Source organism: Manis pentadactyla, chromosome 6 (assembly GCF_030020395.1).
Source record: "Manis pentadactyla isolate mManPen7 chromosome 6, mManPen7.hap1, whole genome shotgun sequence".
Classification (NCBI taxonomy): Eukaryota; Metazoa; Chordata; class Mammalia; order Pholidota; family Manidae; genus Manis; species Manis pentadactyla.
Genome location: NC_080024.1, coordinates 41978555 through 42002039, shown reverse-complemented (window position 1 = coordinate 42002039; position 23485 = coordinate 41978555). Strand labels below are relative to the sequence as shown.

The 23485-nt window shown below is 38.5% G+C and overlaps 2 protein-coding genes and 1 pseudogene across 3 annotated transcripts in view; 2 read left to right on the top strand and 1 right to left on the bottom strand.

The window, feature by feature from the left end:
* LOC130684088 (coiled-coil domain-containing protein 150-like) overlaps positions 1–11766 on the bottom strand; it is a 28836-nt gene extending 17070 nt beyond the window's left edge. Inside the window, 6 exon segments of the mRNA XM_057503766.1 lie at positions 3509–3635; positions 4546–4715; positions 5492–5585; positions 6659–6828; positions 7697–7825; positions 11204–11766. Of these exon segments, the coding sequence (XP_057359749.1) occupies positions 3509–3635; positions 4546–4715; positions 5492–5585; positions 6659–6828; positions 7697–7825; positions 11204–11527 (1014 nt within the window). The 5' untranslated portion in view covers positions 11528–11766.
* The window catches only part of LOC118928252 (uncharacterized protein C2orf66), a 149766-nt gene that overhangs the window by 36652 nt on the left and 89629 nt on the right, over positions 1–23485 (top strand). The window lies entirely within an intron of this gene.
* LOC130684086 (GPI inositol-deacylase-like) overlaps positions 13308–23485 on the top strand; it is a 71668-nt pseudogene continuing 61490 nt past the window's right edge.

Genomic DNA, 23485 nt, shown 5'->3' with positions numbered 1-23485 from the left:
AGGGTATGGGGGAGGGATCCAGGACGGAGCTGGGGCGTAGCTTTTACTGAAGTGAAGTCTGGGAAGTATGGGTATAAGTACTTGCTAGTATTTGTTGATACTTTGTCAGGCTGGGTAGAAGCCTTCCCCACGAAACGAGAGACTGCCCAGGTTGTTGCTAAGGCATTACTAGAAGAAATCATACCCCAATATGGGGTCACCGAGGTTTTAGGGTCTGATAACGGTCCGGCTTTCATCAGTAAAGTCCTACAAGGACTGGCCCAAGTGGTGGGGACCAATTGGAAGTTACATTGTGAATATAATCCCCAGAGCTCAGGGCAAGTAGAAAGAATGAATTGGACCCTGAAAGAGACCTTATCTAAATTAGCCATTGAGACTGGTGGGGACTGGGTGACCCTCCTTCCCTGTGCTATCTTCCGGGTTCGGAACTCCTCTTATGTGCACAGATTGACTCCCTTCGAAATTCTATATGGGAGACCACCCCCCATTATTGTCCGTGCCTTGCCAGAACAAGACCCTAATGTAACCCCAAATTATCTAGCCAGTTTGAAGGCCCTGCAGGAAGTCCAACATGAGATTTGGCCCTTGGTGCGCTCTTTGTATGAGACAACAGACACACTGAACCCAGAACATGGCATCGCCCCATGGGATTGGGTATGGGTAAAGAGGCACAGGACCCGAACCTTAGAAAAAAGAAGGAAAGGTCCTTACGTAGTTCTTCTGGTTACCCCAATTGCCTTAAAGGTTGATGGCATTGGACATTGGGTCCACCACTCCCATGTGCGCCGAGCCACCCAGCCAGAGCAAAGACAAGCCAGAGAGTGGACCGTGAGGCGGCACCCTGATAACCCTCTGAAACTACAGATCTCGAGACCTCGAGAACACCCCTTACCTCCCACCCAGCCTGATGATGAAGTGGCTACTAGTCCTGACCCTGCTCAACAACTGGAAAGAAAACCACGCAGAGACCAACCCTCATCGACCTTATAAGCAGACATGGATCCTGATGGATGGAAAAACTGGTAAAACCCTCAATGAAACCTCCAGCACGGCCCCACTAAACACCTGGTTCCCTGACTTATACTTTAACCTAGACAAGGTAGCAGACATCAAAGGAATGAAAGGGGAAACTGGCGTAAAGTGCAGTGCCGGAACTCCGTAAGTCAAAATGGGTTTTATGCATGTCCTGGGTTTGGGAAAAGACCAGATCAGCTTCAGTGTGGAGGAGTTGAGTCCCTTTACTGTGCACAATGGAGTTGTGTTACCACCAATGATGGAGAGCAAAAATGGCAAGTAACCCCACTCCTCATCACTCTCTCATTTATTAAGCCATGCACCTGAACTTGGTACAATTCTAACTGCAGTCTAGTAAAGCTCCAGTTTACAGAAGAAGGGAAAAGAGATAAGTGATGGCTATCAGGGTTAACTTGGGGCCTAGTTCTCTATCAGAAACCTGTGTTTGGAACTCTTCTCCAGATCAAATTGAGAACCAAGCTGATAGTCACAGCTCCTGTGGGTTCAAATCTAGTGTTAGCTCCTCCCGCCCCCCACCCCAATCAGGTATTGGTAATGAGTCCAAATAGTCCAAATCAGGCACTGGCTCCTCCTGCCCCTACTAAAAGCTCAGGTAACAAGAGCACCCCGAAAAAGGTAACAAAACCCCAGACTCTTATCCACAATACAGTGCTGGCAGGAGGTGTGGTTGTGAGCGCTTCTAGTCACCTAATCTCTTCTCCTTGGCTCAGCATGCTGGGCCTTCTGGCCGGGCTCATCTTCATAGGAGGTACCTCTGTGACCCCCCTGGCACCTGCTGTGCAGGCCGCCGAGGACCCCCTATGGAAACGGATGCACGCTATGTATGAGACCCTTAACGCTACCAACCCTGACCTCACAGCCTCCTGCTGGCTGTGTTATGATATAAAACCTCCATTTTATGAAGCCATAGGCCTAACTGCCACTTATAATGTATTAAGTAGTGTGAATCCCTCTCAGTGTTCATGGGGAGACCGTAAAATAGGCTTAACTCCACAGCATATAAGCGGTAAAGGGACCTGCTTGGGGAAAGTGCCACAGGATAAACAAAGTTTATGCACTTCCATAAATGCTGCCCCTAGTTGGAATAACATAAAGTGGCTAACCCCAGGAAGTGATGCATGGTGGATATGTTCCATGACAGGCCTCACCCCGTGCCTCTCAACCTCAGTCCTTAATGCTTCTAAAGAGTTCTGTATCCTAGTGACTGTGATACCCCACATCCTCTACCACCCCCAGAAAGCATGTGTTCACATTGGAGTAAAGACACGAGCCTAAGAGATAAGAGAGAGCCCATCACTGCTCTAACCATTGCTACTCTATTCAGTTTAGGACTAGCTGGGGCCGGAACTGGCATAGCCTCTCTGGCCACTCAACAAGCAGGTATGTCATCCCTAAGAGCAGCCATAGATGAAGATATAGAGAGAATAGAGACCTCCTTAGTCATTTAGAAAAATCTCTCACCTCCCTATCCGAAGTCGTACTCTAAAATAGAAGAGGGCTTGTTTTATTGTTCCTCCAACAAGGGGGATTATGTGCTGTGCTAGGAGAAGAATGCTGTTTTTATGCTGATCATACAGGAGTAGTAAAAAAATCCATGGCTAAAGTAAGAGAAGGATTAACCAAGAGAAAGAGAGAAAGAGAAGCTCAACAAAACTGGTTTGAAGCATGGTTTAATAGGTCTCCCTGGTTCATCACCCTAGTTTCTACCCTAGTTGGCCCATAAGTTTACTTATATTCATTTTAACTTTTGGCCCCTGCATTCTAAACAAACATTAATTCTGTAAAAGACTGTGTTAATACCGTCCAACTCCTGTTCTTGAGACAACAATACGAAAAGTTGCTCCTTCCTGAGAGCCCCTGCGACTGCCCTACCAATGAGCAAGATTCCTTATTGTAACAACAAAAAGGGGGGAATGTAAGAATGAATTAGCATGAGAATGGCCATCTTAAGGGCCGAAAAGCCATTTTCTGAGTATGTGACTCAGGAAAGGAGGAACTGGGTAAGGCTTGATAAACAGGTGTTGAAGAACAAGTTAATCATAGACACCGGGTTGTGGGCGGCTGCGACCCTGGTCAGCTAATCGTGCATACTGAGTTGTGGGCGGTTGCCACTCTGGTCAGCTTATCTTGCTGAAGCTCCCTAACATTTGAGGAGTGGTCTTATCTTGCTTTTGCTTAACCCCCAGAATGTGGCACAAGCCAAAAATTATGGAAAATTACTGTAAGTGCTTTTTGAAAATGCCATATAAGCACCTGGCTTTGAGTGCTGTGTGTCCTTGTTGAAACCCGCTGCACCGGGCAGACACTTGGACCCCAGCTAGCTGGAAATAAACCCCGCTGTGTGACTTGCATTATCGTGAGTGTCTTCTGTCTATTTGAGAGGTGGTCGACTCCGGACCCTAACACTTAGAGCCGATTCTCCTCTTAAAGGCATTGACCTAAGAAGAAACCTTTTTGTCCCCTGACCCCATACCTCAGTTGTCTCCCGCTGCGCTGCTTTCTTTGCAGTTTCTCTCTCTGTTTGAAATTGCTTTTTTAGAGCTTCTATGCATTCAGCATGAAATTCTGCTTCCATTTTGGACTCTTCTGTCATCCGTTCTCTGTTTTGAAAAAGACAGATGATAAATCAGTTTAGAAATCATCTTAGGAGGTAAGATATACCTGGAGGGGAATTTGCAACTGTCCAAAGGTGTGTGATTTACAAATGAGATCAATTACCAGGTAAACTATACTGATCTGGAGCTCATAACAAAAGGAAAAAAACCATTTACCTGTAGCATTAAAAACAAAAAGTCATTCAATATAAAAGGATCCAAACCAAACCATTGAAATACATACTCTTGTACTCTTGTCTTAACCAATATTTAATAGTCTTGAGCAACATCTGGCCAGATCACAAATATGAAAAATACCTTCTGTGCTTTAGCTTACCCTTGTCTCCCATATCAATAATGTTCACTACCTGAAAGGAATAAAGATCTATGTGCACAGTGCATTTCCCTTGGTTTTAATTAATAACATTTTCATGGAATGTTGTTAATATCTAAGTCGTATTTACCTAGACACAGTTTAAGACAAGGCTTTGGTAGCTGGACCTGAACTTGATGGGTTTGATCTAACTAACCTCAGGCCAAAACTGAAAACAATTAGTGTTTTAGCATTTGCTTAGATGGAGTCACCCACTCCTGGACAAGTTATTCTGGCTGCTGTTATTCCCTTTCCAAATCATACTTTTAAAGGACGCATAAGGATTTGACGGAGGAGGCTTGGCAGGAACAGTCCTTCCTGTCAAAAGCAGTGAGCTGAGGGGAGGGCTGATGAGGGGATCCATTTGACCACACACCAGCCAGCCCGCGTCTGCTGTGCTCGGTCCTGCCTGTTCTTACCATGGCTCTTTGCTGGGGTATCAGCTCAAAGTAGGAGACAAGGGTTTTCTGGTTTATGTGAATGAGCCAAACTTACTCCCCCTGAGGCTCTTCCCTACTTTCTCTGTGACTTCACTGCCCTTACTTGAACGTTTCCAAACTGCATCGCTCCAGTTCTTTGGTTTCCAGTTTCTGTTGAACATTGTCAAGCTTTGTCTGCAGGTGATTATTTGTCTGGAGAGCTTGCCCCAGGCTCATCGCCAGTTTCCTGTTGTCTTCTGTCGCTACATCTAGAGCTTTTTGTAGAGTCTTCATCTGAAAGAAGTGTTTTTAATTCCACAATAATAGATGCAAGAAGTTCATAACATCATATATTCACTCCTTACACTTTATTATCAGGTGGAAACAATAATTGGAACCAGAACCAGAGGTTCCAGATGCCTAGAATATGTATGTGGGAACTGATTACAGACATTGCTTAGGAAACTCTTAGAACGAATGGGAAGGGTAATGTTCGATTAGATCACTAGAGAGCTTTGGAAAATAGAGTCAACTTAATTTATCCTACGTTTAAAATTTTAGACTAGTTGAATTCCCCCCTCCTGATCCTATGACCTTCTGGTCTTGCTGCCTAGAGAGATAAGAACTGACAACTTGTATATCCTTCCAGAAAAAGCTTATTTATATGAAATACCCATATTTTGTATATGTGCCTATATACAGCTGTATATTCATGTGTGTGTGCATATACATGTGAGCACACACAGGTGTGTGTCTTATTAATAGTGGGATCAGTCTAGCTACTACTGCCTGAGATAAAAGTTAATCTCCAAGCCCTTTACCTTCTACAATCATTTATGCATTAATAAATGAAAATAATGTGGACCATATAAGACACAGAGAACTAGGCCTAACTGAAACTCACTATAAGACAGCAGGTGCATTTCCCATTTGTAATTATGTCACTGTCCAAAGCACAGATTTGAATGGGAAGGAAATTTACCAATTGTTTTTTTCTATTTTTCTAAAATACAAGAGGACAATTCAATAAATAAATAAAAAATAATAATCTATAAAACCCTGACCCATACCTCACTGTTGTGCTGGGCATCCACAACAAGCATTCTCGCCTGCCACTGGTCCACTTCTGCTTCTAGTTTCTGCACCCTCTGTTGATTTAGAGCCCTGAAATTGGAAAACACAGAATAGGTAACTATAGGAAAGAACCACCCGGGTATAATACTGTTGGGACTTAGAGGGCACTCTTCTTACAAGAAGCCCACATAGCATATGGAATAGGCTACAGATGCTCAGAGTATCTGAGAGTTGACAGGTGACAATCAGGAGCCTCGGCTTCATATTAAGAAACAGGCTTCTATGGATTAAAATTTGTCCCATCTGTAATTTAATTTGCCTTGGTACATTAAACTATCAATACGTGTTAAAGACTAACCTATGGGCTGGTAATTTTATTGTGCTGTGTGTATGTGTGTGTATGTATTACTAGTACAAAACTATCATCTCTGGATGGATTGTCTTGCTGTCTTTGTATCTAGAAACAAAAGCTATCTAGAATTTTACTATGAATGGTAAATATTTTTAATAACCATCACTTTGTTTTTTTAAGCTCAGATACACAAAATATGTAAAAAATAAAGCAGCACAATGAAGGATATAAAACTCACTTGTACTCCCATAACATAGAGGTAACATGTACCACTAAGACACTACAATTTATTTTAGAGGTTTTCCTAGATTCAGACCATTTGTTCATTAACCTAAAAGGGAAACTTTTATGTAATTTTGAAACATTCCAAGTAGTCTACCTATAAAACATGCCTAGCAGTCGTTCTCAGAATGGTTCTAAAATAATTATTAATCTTTAAATAGGACACTGATAAATGGATAATTAATTCAAACTAAAGTAGGCACTTAGCTTCAATTATCCTGACAATTACTATTCTTTAGCCCTAAAGGGAGGTTTAAATGGTATAGAATACAGCAAGGGTATTACAGCAACATATCACATGAATTTCTAGAATACATACTCTTTTATATCCCTATAAAATATGAGAATTTTGAATTTCAGAAATCAGGGTTATTTCTAATTCCATATTTTCCCTAATTTGCTAGTTCTTTAAACACGAGTTTTTCACAAAGGAAGCTCTATAAAGTGACTTTGTTTCTTGATGGCACACTGCTCCTTACTATGCATTAGAAAATTACAAGTACAAAGACAGAAAAATAATCTCCCGTACCTTTCTTTCTTGAGGCCTGCAATCTCCGAGTCCCTCAGCCCAAGCTCTGTTTGGACTTTTTCCAGAGCAGCTTGCATCTTACTGTGAGAAGCCAGCATGGTCTCCAACATGAGTGTAACTTTGCAGTTGTCTTCTTTAGCCTCTGCCAATTGCTGCTGAAAGTTTCCCCCCTAACAGATAATGAGACAAGACAGAAATATTTGATGCTTTCTGGTTACTCTGCTGCTGCTCAGTCCCCTTACTTCCAGGGAAGAGCATGGAAACCAGCCATAGTAGAATGCTCCAAGGAATAAAGTACATTTTTATTTTGTTTATGTTATTGTGTCTTTGAGAAAAAGACAACTAGACCCCTTATCCTATGGATCCTATGGAGACTGAGCAGGGCTTCCCAACAACTGTCAAAGTTCCAGCACATAATGGAACTGGAGACCTCAGGATCGACAACCTCTGGGGTCTAATGGTGGTCCCATGTTCGCCTGCGCTGGGCCTGCTCAGCTATCTTATGATGGGGGGGGCAAGAACAAAACACATGTGGAACTCATCAATTCTTTTAGGAAAAAATAAAGTAGAAGCTGCTGAAGAATGATGTAACTCACAGCCCTCTTCAGAGATGCAAAATCTAGTAGCTGCTGTCAAGGACAAGTTTGGGCTGTGACCTCTGTTCCCATCAAGCTAATAAGCAAATACACTGTTAACTAGAAAGCATTTAGTGATTTAACAATATGAAATCACAGCATTTTTATATCATGTTAATAAGACATAAGTAGGCAGAAGTTGTTATTACCTAGGTCAGATGTGTTTCAACAGAAAAATTTGGACTTTTGATGATTTTAAGACAGGAATTTTAAAAATTGGAGTTAAGTTATATATTTTTAAGGGAAACATTTTAAAGGTCTTCTAAAGTTTTCATTACAAAAAAAATCCTCTGACCAATCCTCATTTTTTCTTAGCAAAGTGACAAGAAATGATTATGTCTTGCAAAAGATTTCATAAGAGCCTCATCTCAGAAAGAGACTTCAAAGAGGACTGATGCCTTGCCTTCTTATTCTCCCCGTCCTCCAAAGCCTCGAGGTCTCCTTTCAACTTCTGACTCTCTCTCGGGGCTACATCACGACACTTCATTGTTTGTGAGAGCTCCTCCTCATTCTTTTCAAGAATGGATTTCTCCTTGGTAGGAAAAAAGGAATGGTAACTTTTCCAAAGCATAATAAGATGCAGCAATTTAGAAATCAAACTTAAAATGTTTAATTAAATATTCTTACTATAAATAAGAACCAGCATTGTTCATTGTTTTCCCTTTAAAGAAAACTACAAAGCAAAAAAACCTGAATAAACATGGACAAGCCTTATATATGGTTTGTGATGATCAAAGTACAGAATAAGGGGTAAAGGATATAAGAAAATGAAGCTAAGATGTAAAATGACAGAGAAACACGAACGTGGAATTTGAAAATTTAATATAAGTGCATGAATAGAATAAAAGCAAAGATTATTAAGTACTAAATAGTGTCACAGAAGAATGAACCCTTATTAGAAGTATTAGATTTTTATATCTCAAAACACTTACTGTATCTACACAATCATTTCAGGTGATCTTCTTACTAAATATCACTCTTTTAAAAAATTTTATTTTGAAATAATTATAGACCTACAGGATGTTGCAAAAAAAAGTGCAGAGTCCCATGTACTCTTTGCCCTGCTTCTAATGAGTCATGTTTTACATTGCTGTAGTTCAATACCAAAACCAGGAAATTGACTTTGGTTCATTATTGTTAATTAGATTAGTGGACTATAGACCTTACTCAGTTTTCACCATTTTTTAACCTCTGTTCATCTGTGTGTGTGCACATGTGCATAGCTTTATGAACATTTTTATGTGAATGCCAGCACAGTCAAGATACACAACCGTTCCACCACCACAAAAGATTTCACTTGTGGTATTTCTTTGTATTCATATCCCCCCAAGCGCAACCCCTGGCAACCTTTTTTTATTTCTATATAGAATTTAATATAATGTCACTTAATACAACTGATTTTTGTATAAGTAATACATTCACATTATTCTGTAACAGCTTTACTGGGGTATAATTGACATAAAATAAGCTGTGTATAGTTACAGTGTATATTTCATGTGTATAAACTCTTGAAACCATAATCAAAACACTGAACATCTCCATCATCCCAAAAGTTCCCTTATGCCTGCTTGTAATCTCTCCCTTCTCTCCTCCTGTTCCTACATCTCTACCCAAAGCAACAACCGATCTGTGTTTCCTATCACAATAAATTAGTTTTTGTTTTCTAGAATTTTATATAAATGTAATCATATGTACTTTTTTGAATGGCTTCTTTCATTCAGCATAATTATTTTGAGATTCATTCAATCTTTCGTGTTTATCAATAGTTCATTCCTTTCTGTTGCTGAATGGTATTCTGTTATGGGGTAAGCCACAATTTACTTATCCATTCATCTGCTGGACAGTTGAGTTATTTCCAGTTTTAAGCTATTACAAACAGATATGCTGTGAAAAGTTGTGTACAAGTTTCTGTGCAGGCGTATGCTTTCATTATCTTTGGTAGATACTTGGGAGTGGAATGGCTGGGTCATACTGTAGTGGTTATGTTTCACTTTTAAAGAAACTACCAACCAATTTCCCAAGTGTTTGCATTACATTACCTTCCTTTTAGCAGTGTATGAGGCTTCCAGTTGTTCTACATCCTCACTAACACTTGGTATGACCAGCTTTTCAATTTACACATTCTAATGGGTATGGAGGCTTATCTCATTGTGGTTTTAATTTGCATTTCCCTAACGACTAGTGTTTAACATCTTTTCAAGGCCTTATTTACCATCCATATATATCTTTTTGGTGGAATGCCTGTTCAAATATTTTGCCCATTCTTTTTCTTTGATTTTCCTAGTGAGTTTTGAGAATTTTTAATATTTTGGAGGCAAGTCCTTTATCAGATAGGTGATTTGCAAACATTTTCTTCCAGTGTATAGTTTATCTTCTGATTATCTTACCAATATCTTTTTCCTTTATGACATTATGCTTTTGATGTCAACACTTAAGAAATCTGTGTAATTTGAGGTCACAAAGATTTCCTCCTGTTTTCTTCTAAACATTTTACAGTTTTAGGTTTTACATTTAGGGCTCTGATCAATTGTGAGTTAATTTTTATATACAGTGTGAGGTATAGATCAAAGGATTTTTGTTTGCTTTTGCATATGCCTATCTAGTTGCTCCAGCACTGTGTGCTGAAAAGGCCCTCCTTTTTCTGCTTTCACTTTCGTTGAAATGAAATGTTCATAAAGTTATTTTGAGTAGAAAGCTCAGTTCACATTACACTTCAGGTACATAAGAGTGAAGTGTAAAATCTCCCAAACACTGAGTTTCCTTACGCAAAACTAAGTTTTTAAAAAATTTAAATTGATTTTATATAAAATCAATGTGTTATGAGTTAGGTATCTGTGCATTACAAGTGTATATATTCTTGGTCTTCTACCCCTTTGGAACACAAACAGTAAAATTCTACATGTACTCTTCTGAATCTTGTTTTAAACTATACATACACACATATGTATATATGTCTTTCAGCAGTATTCCAAACCATAGATACACAATGATTTATTTGGCCAGTGTCTTATTGATGGAATTTTGTTTGTTTCCAGTGTTTTGCTACTACCAAACAAGGTTACGAGTAACCTTGTAAACATGTCACATGTACAAGCTAGTGTATCTGTAGGCAAGAGTCCTAGAAGTACAATTGTGGGGGAAAGTAATAAGTATTGTCAAATTGCCCTCCAGAGGAAGTTGTACCATTTTATACTCCCAACAGCAAAAAAGAATGTTTTCCCCACACTTTCCTCAAGGTTATTACACTTCTTTAAAACTTTTCACCTGTAACACTTAAAATACTTTTTCTGTGAGGATCCAAAAATAGTACCCAAGCTGCCAATATATAGGTTCTAAAAACCTATTTGATTTTGTTTTAGAAAGGTACAAAAGACAGACTGTATTTTATAACCTTCTTATAAACACAATTTTACTAGTGTTTATAAGGCCACTAGCAAAATATGTTCACAGAAATGTTCTAGTCAACTGTAGAAGACAAGCTATAGTACTTACTATTTTCATGTATCAAACAAAGATGGATGCTCTAAAAAGTTTTCTTTGGAAAATATTTTCCATGTTCAAGTTCTTAGGGCTTTAAAGTATTTCTCTCTTAAAATCAGACTTTCTCTAAATATTTTACTGCAGATATTAAGGTTAGGTAGATATCTTTAAATTAAAAAAAATTTTTTTAAACCTGAATGGTTACTGTTGAGGCAAATGTGGTATTTCTATGTCCAAAATAAAAATGAATTATGTGATAGCCAGAGTAATAGTTTCAATCTACCTTGTCAGTTTTTCCTATTTGTGAAGAACCTGGTTACTTTATTGTTACTCGTACCTCCAAACATTATCTTTCTGGGTTGTTACTACTTTGCTTCATTGTGGTTTAAGTTGGAATTACCTTACGATTTAATTTGTGGTCTTCACTTACCGAATTCAGTTTAAGAAAATTTGGCGACTCATCATTTATTAATGGTCTTGAAGCAAGAATGTCTATTTTACCTTCCAGCCTCCCCTCCATAGTTTTAATAGCATTGAAAAGAGTCTTTAGAGAGATTCCAGAGTCTCCAATCTCCTGAGAAGATCTCAAAGTCCGGGTTGGCGCACAGGTCACAGGGCGTGTGGAGTCGGGAGTAACTCTGGGCAGTCCAGCGGAGGCAGCTCTTTCCTTCCCAGTGTTCGCGTGGGGCCGATAGCTTTCAGGGGGCCTGGAAAGTGCAGGCCTCTCCGGAGACTTCCTTCTTCTGGGCAGCATCACCAATTAGAAACAGTAAGATCAACTCAAGTAGAATTGTTTCGAGTTCCCCTTTTACTAGAGAAACAACGCAATGTTCTAAATGAAACCGCAGTGAAAAATATGCTTGGAAATGTATTCCTTTGCTTTTAGAATGAAGAAATCGCACTGTAAAGTATGTCCTAGTGAAGAAACACACTTTGAATCAAACTCCCTGTAGAAGAGCCTATCTCACAAAGGCCCTGTTTACCAGCATGCTCAGGGGTTAGAACCCTAACAGGATTCCATTTGAAGTCACAATATGGTTGCTTGGTTACCAGGGCTTTATGTGCACACAGTTACAGATACAAAAGGTGCACATGCTTATGCTGAACCTTAAAGATTTAAAAAATGATAATTTCATACATGGTAAATTTATAAGACACTGAAATGAATCTCTTTAGGTAACACATTCCTGGGTTATTTTCTTCACTAAATGTCGTGTATATGCGTGTTGTCTAACTTTCTTTACTCATTTACTAAAATGCTATGTGTCCTGCAGAAGGTCTTCAGCTTCAGTGGCCACATACTGACAAGTAATCACCTTCACTACTAACAGATCTTTCAGGTGAGCTGTTGCAGGTGTGTCTTGGTGGCACTGAGTTCTGAGTTTGCCTGTAATTCAAAAACCAAAGGTACTTCTTTAACATCTGCCGAAAGTTTTAAGGCTTCCTCTGTGAAACCACTTCCCCTATGAAAGCATTTCTCAATGTTTCCATCGTAACGGTGCTCCCTATGAGTGCTCATAATACAATCTATTCTGCTACTGAAAGGCATAACTCTCTATTCTGTTGAAGTTTGTTGACTATATTCCTAGACCTCTAAAATTGGAGCATAGGCCAGTTGATATACCAATCCTGCTTCAGGCATCTTTATGCATTTCTCTATGGCTTAGCAGATACTTGTGGGTAGTGGGTGTTTAAAAAATGTTCATTGAATTTAGTCAAGTGAGAGAATATTCATCTTTGTGGGATTTGTATGGTAAGGTGGGGAGAAAGTCATCAATTTCTTAAAAACTAATTCAAATAATACAGCAGCAATCTGTTTCTTAGTTATTAATCAGACCTGAGCATATTTCCACTCTAGCGCCTTGTTCATCTTGCATAGATGGTCATTCTGTGAAGTGGTTTCAGCAAAAGACTGTAGTTGTTCTTCTAGCTGTTTAACTTTTATCTAGGGGGAAAACAGTAACAAAATAAGCCCATTTATTTTATATATATGTACACACACACACACACAAACACAGATGTACACACTAAAGGGGAAAAAGGATGTCACAGGTTTTGAATAAATCAGAGAATCCTTAAAACATGTAAAAAAGCAATCCTGAGTTTTTCTAATCATACGAAGAATGCTATTTCATTAATACAGCTATTTCAACAGCCAAAAGTGGGCTACAGCTATTTAACGTGCTGAGATTACTCATTTGGTTTCTGTTGCTTGAATTACTAGAGTTTGTCAAGTTTTCCAAATACTCCAAATTAACATGACTTAGGAATGTCACAGTGAGACTTTGTGGGTAATATATTTCATTTTTAAAGGAATTGTGGTACCTAGCATTCAAAACCCTTTTTTTAGTATGGATAATAAGAATTGTCATTGTGCAAGGAGCTATAGATTGTCTTTTACCAACAGGATTACAGAAGTGTAATAAATGGAATTCTTATACACTGAATTATATTTTTAAACTAAGCCATAAAGATGACTTCTCACATCTTTCCCTTTAAAGAAAACGATCATTTGGAGGGATAAAATCATTAATATTTTCTCACAGATCTCCAAATGTGTTTTTCCACATTTTCTTTCTTTTATTCCTAACCATCTTCTATAAATCAGCAATTAACATTAGTGAGCCTATCCCTAAATTAGGGAAAATTTCATCCGGAATTTTTTATTTAAATCAACTTTTTCTTCCCTTGATAGGTTTGCTTGTTTCCTGCCTGTGGAGGGTAAACACCTCTTGGCGATAGCTACTGGACATTTTCAGGTAGTGTTAAAATTTGAGTGCTAATACTGTTTCATTGGAAATGTTGCATGGAAACACATTTTGTCTCAGGAAATACCTCGTTTCATCAGTAGGATCCCTCTCTGCCTATTTCTGTTGCTCTTTGCCAGTGTACAGTATAAAACTTCTGCGGTTCTCCCCAAAGGCATCAGTAAGAGTCCATCATGGTTTTCATTTAAGATTCAAGATTAAAATGGCTGCTTCTGAAGAGAGGTACCGATGCAACAATTGTTCTTATTTTAAATATAAGCAGACTGCTGTTAACCTATAGACCCAGTGGCAAATGGACTGATATACTTTGAAGACTTTTAGATTTGCCTCTCTTCAAGCAAAACACAGAATATCTTTATTTCATAATATTTCTCAGATAATTTATCCTAACTCAGTCTCTGGGTACTAATAAAATTCCCTGAAACTTGTCAGATGTCATGTTTTCATCTATGAAGCACTTTAATTTGTGTATTAAGTTTCTTATATGACAGGATTTCTAATTCAGGATATTCAAATGGGAAAGAACATAGAAGCAAATCCTGCTGCCCCCAAGAGATCTGGTGTTCCTGTGTCATTAAAATCCAAGCAGTTTCACAGCTAGTTTATCAGCCAGTCTCAGGAACAGCAGTAATTTAGATCAAGGTCATGTGTTTATCATTTCCATTCTTTTTCAATAATTTTATTTTAACTGTATCTCTAAACAGTATATTGTATTATTTGATGATATTCATCCATGTTAACATATAGTTCTATAGCCTCTTATGTAAACTGCTTTCTAAACTGGTAGAACTACTTCTTAGGAAAATTTGACAAACTCTAGTAAAATTCAAGATATGTGCATCCTACAACCCAGTAATTTTCTTCCCACCAATTATACCTAGCCTAGGAAATCTTCTGCATATGAGTACAAGGAGACACATACAAGAATTCATGATACCAGCATTGTTTTTAAGCAGTTGGAAACTGCCTAAATATCTATTAACAGAATATGAGCAGAAAAAAAGGCATGCATTCTCCTTAGGATTATGAGGATAACTTCAAATATTATGTAATTGAGGTCTAAAAGGTTTAGGTAATAACATCAGACTCACTAACAAATTTTAAATTTATTCCATTCCCAGCCAAAATTTGGTTTTAGGTTGGCTATGAGCACTTAGAGATTTTTCCTAAGTACTTAAGAATATATTTCATTCCTTTCAGGAAAGATAAGGACAAAATCATGGGTCATAGCTTCAATAGCATTATTAGTTTTACAAAGGAGAAAGTTCTTCTGTACCTGTAGTTATCTATGCACCCAGCCTATACTACTGACTATCTTTGCCAGTGAGAATTAGGTAAGAGAGGTGTGTTTCTCCCTCTCATCTTATAGGTGAATAGATGAAACTCAAGAAAATTAAGATTGCTCAGGGTTACACAGGTATAGATGATTATACTTAAATGCATCACTGCCTCTGGAAAATATTAATTAAAAGTGCACAAATAGTGATCAAATAGCTTTCTCTTTTTTACAGGCACTGTTCCACAACCAAGGTTTATCAACTGCCCTTAAGATAGCCTGCCATTTCTGGGCCTGTTCTCTTCAGCTAATCTATGGTAAGCACCTTCAGCAGATGAGATGAGTTACAACTGACATGTCTGTCAAGCCGCTAGTAGATTATTTATAAAATCAGCTCAATACAGGCATACATCAGAGATACTGGGTTCAGTTCCAGACCACAGCAATACAGCAAATATTGCAAAAAAGCAAGTCAAATGATTTTTTTAATTTCCCAGGACTTACAAAAGTTATACAGTGTAGCTTATTAGGTATACAGAAGCAGTATGTCTGAAAAAAAAGATCCATGTATATACCTGAAAGAAAAAATACTTTATTGCTAAAAAATGCTAAACATCAGCTGAGCTTTCAGGCATCTGTAATCACTGATTACCGATCACCATAACAAATATAATGAAAAAGTTTGAAATGTTGTGAGAATTACAAAAATGTAACAGAGACATGAAGTGACCAAATGCTGTAGAAAAAATGATATCGATATTAGCACACATAATGTAGGTGGGGAGACACGGGAAAGGCAGTATATACAGAGAAGACAAGTAATGATTCCATAGCATCTTACTATGCTGATGGACAGTGACTGTAAGGGGACACGTGGGGGGACTTGATAATGGGGGGAGTCTAGTAACCCTAATGTTCAAGTAATTGTACATCAGTGATATCACAATTAAAAAATTAAATAATTAAATAATATCTATACATTTATTTGATGCAGGGTTGCCACAAACCTTCAATTTGTAAAATCTGTATAAAGTGAAGTGCAGTAAAATGAGGTATGTCTGCAGCTGCCAAGCCTAACTGGACTTCACTTCATCCCATGTAGTCTAGTGATCCTTGACTATTGCTGCACATTGGAATCATCCCGTAGCTTTCAGAAGTACTGAACCCTGGGGCCTACTCCCCAAGATTCCAATTTAATTGCTGTAGGGTGCAAGCCTTGTCATTGTGATTTTTTCCCTCATATTTTATTATGAACAATTTTAAAGATACAGAAAAGTTGAGAGAATTTTACTGTGAATGTATGTACACCCACCATCCAAATTCTACCATTAACATTTTTTGTACTTGCTTATCGTCTAACTATCCATCTTTCATTTTCATTTCCTCTATCCATCCACTTTCCTTTTCTGTTTTTTTTAGTATTGATGTACAATAGTATATTGTTTTCAAATATAGAACACAGTGGTTCAACAGTTACCCCTGTTATTAAATCCCCACCCCCACCCCCTCCAGTGAGGCTACTATTTATCAATGTAGGAAGACGTTATAGAATCATTACTTGTATTCTCTGTGCTTAACTACCATCCCTGTGACCAACGTATATTATGGTTGCAAATTATTGTGCCCCAATATCCCCCTTACCCTCCCTCCAACCCCCAACCCCTCCCCCTTGGTAACCACTAGTCCCTTCTCAGTGTCTATGAATCTGCTGCGATTTTGTTTCTTCTGTTTTGCTTTGCTTTTATACTCCACATATAAGCAAAATCATTTGGTATTTGTCTTTCCCGCTTGATATACAGTCTTACAAAGGTTCACATGAGAACATTGTGGTTACTACATTCCCCCCTATTATCAAGTCCCCACCACATACCCTATTACAGTCACTATCCATCAGTAAGATGCTATAGGATCACTAGTCTTATCTGTGCTATACTGTCTTCCCTGTGCCCCTCCCTGCCCGCCCCCTGCACATTATGTGTGCTAATCTTAATGCCCCTTTTTCCTCTTATCCCTCCCTTCCCACCCATCCTCCCCAGTCCCTTTCCCTTTGGTAACACTTAGTCCATTCTTGGGTTCTGTGAGTCTGCTGCTGTTTTGTTCCTTCAGTTTTTGCATTGTTGTTATACTCCACAGATGAGTGATATCATTTGGTACTTGTCTTTCTCTGCCTGGCTTATTTCACTGAGCATAATACCCTCTAACTCCATCCATGTTGTTGCAAATGGGTAGGATTTGTTTTCTTCTTATGGCTGAATAATATTCCATTGTGTATATGTACCACCTCTTTATCCATTTATCTACTGATGGATACTTAGGTTGCTTCCATCTCTTGGCTATTGTAAATAGTGCTGCGATAAACATAGGAGTGCATATGTCTTTTTGAATCTGTGATCTTGATTTTTTCAGGTAAATTCCTAGGAGTGGAATTCCTGGGTCAAATGGTATTTCTATTTTTAGTTTTTTGAGGAATCTCCATATTGCTTTTCACAATGGTTGTACTAGTTTACATTCCCACCAGCAGTCTATAGGAGGGTTCCCCTTTCTCCACATAGTCGCCAGCATCTGTTATTTCTTGTCTTTTGCGTAGAGGCTATCTTAACTGGTGTGAAGTGATATCTAATTGTGGTTTTAATTTGCATTTCTCTGATGGTTAGCAATGTGGAGGATCTTTTCATGTGCTTGTCAACCATCTGTATTTCTACTTTGGAGAAGCGTCTGTTCAGGTATCTACCCATTTTTTAATCGGGTTATTTGTGTTTTGGGTGTTGAGGCATGTGAGTTCTTTATATATTTTGGATGTTAACCCCTTATCAGATGAGTCACTTATGAATAAATTCTCCCATATTGTAAGGTGCCTTTTTGTCCTGCTGATGGCATCCTTTGCTGTACAGAAGATTTTAGTTTGGTGTAGTACCACTTATTCATTTTTTATTTTATTTCCCTTGCCTGAGGAGATGTGTCCAAGAAAAAGTTGCTCATCTTTATGTTCAAGAAATTTTTGCCTGTGTTTCTTCCTAACAGTTTTGTGGTTTCATGACTTACATTCAGGTCTTTGATCCAGTTTGAGTTTACCTTTGTGTATAGGGTTAGACAATAAATTGGTTTCATTTTCTGACATGTAGCTGTCCAGTTTTCCCTACACCAGTTGTTGAAGAGGCTGTCATTTCCCCATTGTATATTCACGGCTCCTTTATCATACATTAATTGACCATATATGTGTGGGTTTATATCTGGGATCTCTATTCTGTTCTATTGATCTATGGGTTTGTTCTTGTGCCAGTACCAAATTGTTTTGTTTACTGTGGTTTTGTAGTAGAGCTTGAAGTCAGGGAGCATAATCCCTCCAGCTCTGTTCTTCCTTCTCAGTATTTCTTTGGCTATTTGGGGTCTTTTATGGTTCCATATGAATTTTAGAACTATTTATTCTAGTTCATTGAAGAATGCTTTTGGTGTTTTGATAGGGATTGCACTGAATCTGTAGACTGCCTTAGACAGGATGGCCATTTTGACAATATTAATTCTTCCTGTCCATGTGCACAGATTTCCTTTTTTGTTGTTTTCTATAATTTCTCTCATGCGGGTCTTATAGTTTCCAAAGTAGAGATCTTTCACCTCATTGGTTAGGTTTATTCCTAGGTATTTTATTCTTTCTGATCCAATTTTAAATGGAGTTGTTTTCCTGATTTCTCTTTCTGCTAGTTCATTGTTAGTATATAGGAATGCAACATATTTCTGTGTATTAATTTTGTATCTTGCAACCTTTGAATTCAGCTGTTAGTTCTAGTAGTTTTTTGGTAGAGTTGTTAGGGTTTTCTATGTAAAATGTCATGTCATCTGCAAATAGTGAGAGTTGAACTACTTCCTTACCAATTTCAATGCCTTTTATCTCTGTGTTGTCTGATTGCCTTGGCTAGATCCTCCAGTATTGTGTTGAATAAAAGTGGGGAGAGTGGGCATCGTTGTCTTGTTCCCGATCTTAGAGAAAAATCTTTCATCTTTTCACTACTGAGTATGATGTTGGCTGTGGGTTTGTGATATATGGCCTTAATTAGGTTGAGGTATGTACCTTCCATACCCATTTTGTTGAGAGCTTTTATCATGAATGGATGTTGAATTTTGTCAAATGCTTTTTCAGCATCTGCTGAGATGATCATGTGATTTTTGTCTTTCTTGTTGATGTGATGTATGATATTGATGGATTTTCTAATATTGGACCATCCTTGCATACCTGGAATAACCCCACTTGGTCAAGGTGGATGATCTTTTTGATGTATTTTTGAATTTGGTTTGCTAATATTTTATTGAGGATTTTTGCATCTATGTTCATCAGGGATACTGGTCTGTAATTTGCTTTTGTGTGTGTGTGTGTATGGTGTCTTTGTCTGGTTTTGGTATTAGTGATGGTGTTTGGAAGTGATAGAATGAGTTGGGAAGTAGTCCCTCCTCTTCTACTTTTTGGAATACTTTAAGAAGGATGGGTACTAGCTCTTCTTTAAATGTTTGATGAAATTCAGCTGTGAAGCCATCTGGACTTGGGATTTTGTTTTTAGGTAGTTTTTATTACCAATTCAATTTCATTGCTCTGGTAATTGGCCTGTTCAGATTTTCTGTTTCTTCCTGGGTCAGTCTCGGAAGGTTGTATTTTTCTAGAAAGTTGTCCATTTCTTCTCGGTTGTCCAATTTATTCGCATATAATATTTCATAGTATTCTCCAATAATTCTTTGTATTTCAGTGGTGTCCATTGTGATTACTCCTTCTTCATTTCTGATTTTGTTTACATGTATATACTCTCTTGATAAGTCTGACTAGAAGTTTATCTATTTTGTTTATTTTCTCAAAGAATCAGCTCCTGATTTCATCTATTTTTTTCTATTTTTATTTTTCATTTATTCATTTTATTTATTTCTGCTCTGATCTTTATTTCCCTCCTTTTACTAATTTTGGACTTCATTTGTTCTTTTTCTAATTTCTTTAATTGTGACTTTAGACTGTTTATTTGGGGTTGTTTTTGTTTTCTGAGGTAAGCCTGCATTGCTATGTACGTTCCTCTTAGATCTGCCTTCTCTGCATCCCACATGTTTTTGAGCTGTTGTGTTTTTGTTTTGTCTCCATATATTGCTTGATTTCTCTCTTAACTTGGTCATTGATCCAATGATTATTTAGAAGCACATTGTTTAGCTTCCATGTGTTTGTAGGCTTTTTTGTTTTCTTTGAGTAATTTATTTCTAGTATCATACCTTTGTGATCTGAGAAGCTGTTTGATACAATTTAGTCTACAGCAGTTCCTTTAACATATTCTGTAGGTCTGGGTTGGTGGTGGTAAATTCCTTTGACTTTTGTTTATATGAAAATTATATAATCTCTGCTTCAAATTTAAATGATAATCTTGCTGGATAGAGTATTCTTGGTTGAAGTTCCTTCTGTTTCATTACATTAAATATATCATGATACTCCCTTCTGGCCTGTAAATTTTCTGCTGAGAAGTCTGCTGATAGGATAATAGAGTTTCCTGTATAAATAATCTTTTCTCTCTCTCTGGCTTCTTTCAATACTCTCTCCTTGTCCTTGATTATTGCCAGTGTAATTATTTGTCTTGGAGTTGTCTTCCTGGGGTTCCTTTTGTTAGGGACTCTCAGAACTTCCATGATCTGAGTGTCTGTTTCCTTCCCCAGACTGGGATAGTTTTCAACAATTATTTCCTCAAAGAGACTTTCTATCACTTTGTCTTTCTCTTCTCATGGTACCCCTATTATGCGAGTATTGTTTTGTTTCAATTGGTCACACAGCTCTCTTATTATGTTTCATTCCTAGAGATCATTTTTTCTCTGTTTTATGGTTCCCTAATTTCCATATCATTTACAACTTCTTCAACCTGTGAAAGTCTGCTATTAAATCCCTCCATTGTATGTTTCATTTCAGATACTGTATTCTCCAGCTCTCAGTGGCTCTTTTGCAGATCTCCTATCTTTTTGTTGACGTCCTCCCTGAGATCATGAGTATTTTTCTGTAGATACATGAGCAAGTTTATGAGTTTTACTTTTAAGTCTTTATTTAGAAGATTGGTGATGTCAGGTTCATTCAGCTGTCTTTCTGGTATCTAGTCTTGTAGTTTTGTTTGGACCATATTCCTCTGTCTCCTCATTTGGCCAATTTCTATGTTTCTTCCTATGGTGTAATAGCTTTATGAAGGCAGCGCCCTCTAGTGCCCAGAAGCTCAAGACACTTTACTATCCACTGCAGGAGGCCCAGCTGTTGGCCTGTAGTATGTGGGGCTGCCTTTCTGTCTGGCTTGCTGTGGTCTGATTCCAGGTGGGCAATTTGCTTCAGTCTCACCTTTGTGATCAGTGTAGAAGTCTCATCTGGAGTTGCTATTGGCAGGCTATCCTTTGCCTGGCCTGCAGCAGTGGCAGGGGCTTCAGGGTTAATGGGGTGTGTGGGCTTGTATGTGTGTCTGCCCAGGCCCGCAGCACAGAATTTGGCTCCCCCCAGCTCCCACAACTTCCCCTCCCAGGAGGAAGGAACTCCAGGAACTGAGTCCCACAGGCACTTCCCCACCTGGTCTGAAATGGGTCTGAGAAAGCTGGTAGCATCACCCTCTGCCTATGCAGCAGCAAAGTCTAAGACCACTGCCAGGCCAAGTGGGCCATCCGCAGGCTGTGCACGCCGGGAGGAGCCTGAGACTATGTTGCTAGTGGTGGAGATAGAGTGTCTGGGGCTCCCAAGTGTTCCTGAACTCTTGGGCCGAGGGTGGGCTGGGGAGGCATCATCCACCTGCCCTTTCTCCTGAGCAGAGAGCTCCATCTAACCCTCACCCCGCTGGCACCCCTCCCACTGTTGGGAAGTCTTTCAAACTGCCTGCTCTGCTTTTGTCTCAGGGGGGCCAGTAGAGTGTGCCTGTTCTCCACAAGCAGCTGAAATCTCAGCCTTCCTGAGTGTTCTGCCTGTCTTTGTTGTCCAGCCCCACTCATCACCAGAGTACCATGTAATGTGGGCTCGTGCTCCCAGAGGAGATCTCCAGGGTCAGGTGTTCAGCAATCCTGGGCTCCTACTCCCTCCCTGCTCCATTCCTCTTCCTTTATCCTGTGGGCTGGGGGTGGGGAGGGCTTGGGTCCTGCTGGATCTCTGCTTTGCAACTTTACCCTTTTCTGTGAGGCCTTCTTTTCTTCCCCAGGTGTAGGTAGTCTGTTCTGTAGTCTTCAGGTCATTTTGAGGTTTAGTTGTATTTGCTATATTTTCATGTTTTATGTGTTTTTTGGAGGAGGTTTCTACCTTGCCTTCCTACTAAGCCATCTTTTTTTCCCTCCAATTCCAAACTTTTCTTTTTCTATGATTCATTTTAAAGTGAATAGCAGACATATACTTCCCACCATGAGGAACTTCAAAAGTTCTCCAGGTGACTCTAATGTGTAGCTAAGTCTGACATCCATTGATTTAAACTTTGTGGTTTCCACTGGAGTTGGTTCAATGCAGGCCTAGCCATATCAGTGGCAAGCTTCCTGCTCTGTGGGTACTATGGGGACAAACCCATAGGAAGCAAAATAACAGCATCATCCCATTCACTCAAGTTTATGTGATTACTTTGAATTTCAATTTCTGTGGTTATTTCTGTGTTACTTTTTATATGTTATAAAAATTCATCAGCAAAGACAGCATTAGCTCTCAACATTCTCAGTGAATGATCATGCATAAAGTAGTTTTAATAAAGCTTCAAGTAATCACAGAATGGCTTTGGCTTCACAATTTCAGGCTTCAGTATATGATAGGTATCTGAATAGAAGTCACCTAGATTTTAATGAGGCAACAAAATTAGGTAGGTTCAAAGACTTGTCCACAGTTACAGAGTTAGTAGAGCAAGGTTCTCTCAAAATGCAGCAGTATTTAGCTTGACAATTAGCATAAAAAATGTAGACAAAAATCAGAAAACAAAATCTCATACCTGGAGTATTCCTTTTTCATAGGTAAGTTTACTTTCACTTTCAGTAATTTTTCCCAAGACCTTTTTACCTTTTGCTGGGCAAGCTGATAAGGCAAACACAGGTATCAGTATCTTTAGGCATAAAATGGAATATCCAATTTCCTTTTTAAACAAGTGTTTATGCCCTTAGCATTCTATAGTAATGAAATCAGCATTCATTTACTTGCTCCTGCTGCCTCTTAGTTTTTCTCTAGATAGCTGATCACAGTGCTAATGTGCAACATGTAGGGAGGCTGCTAATGAAAGTATGAGTGCTTTACAAGTGCCACAGTGTGTTATTCTTTGGTCATTAATTCTATGTCTGTTATATCTATTATTCTTTTATAGTTACAATCCAACCCAGATGTGAGGTGGTTGTATCAGTGGTTACAGATATGCAGTTTGAAGATTATATGGTTCTTTATGAAAAAGGGAGCTGGAAATTATTACAAGTACTCAGACAGTGGGAGATGATTCAGTTTCTATAGTAAAAGGAAGTGAAAAAAAAGTTTATTGGAAACTGGCATTATTTGAGGAAGCACTCAACACTGTTTTCTGAGACAAATAATACTGAAGGTTCTATATTTCATAAATTTTCTCATTCACACAGCATTTGATAATACTAGTTTTTTTATATGTCTTTTTCCTCAGTCTTTGTCAGAAGAAATATGTACAAAATAGTTTTCTTTTGATTACATTTTGTTTTTATTGGC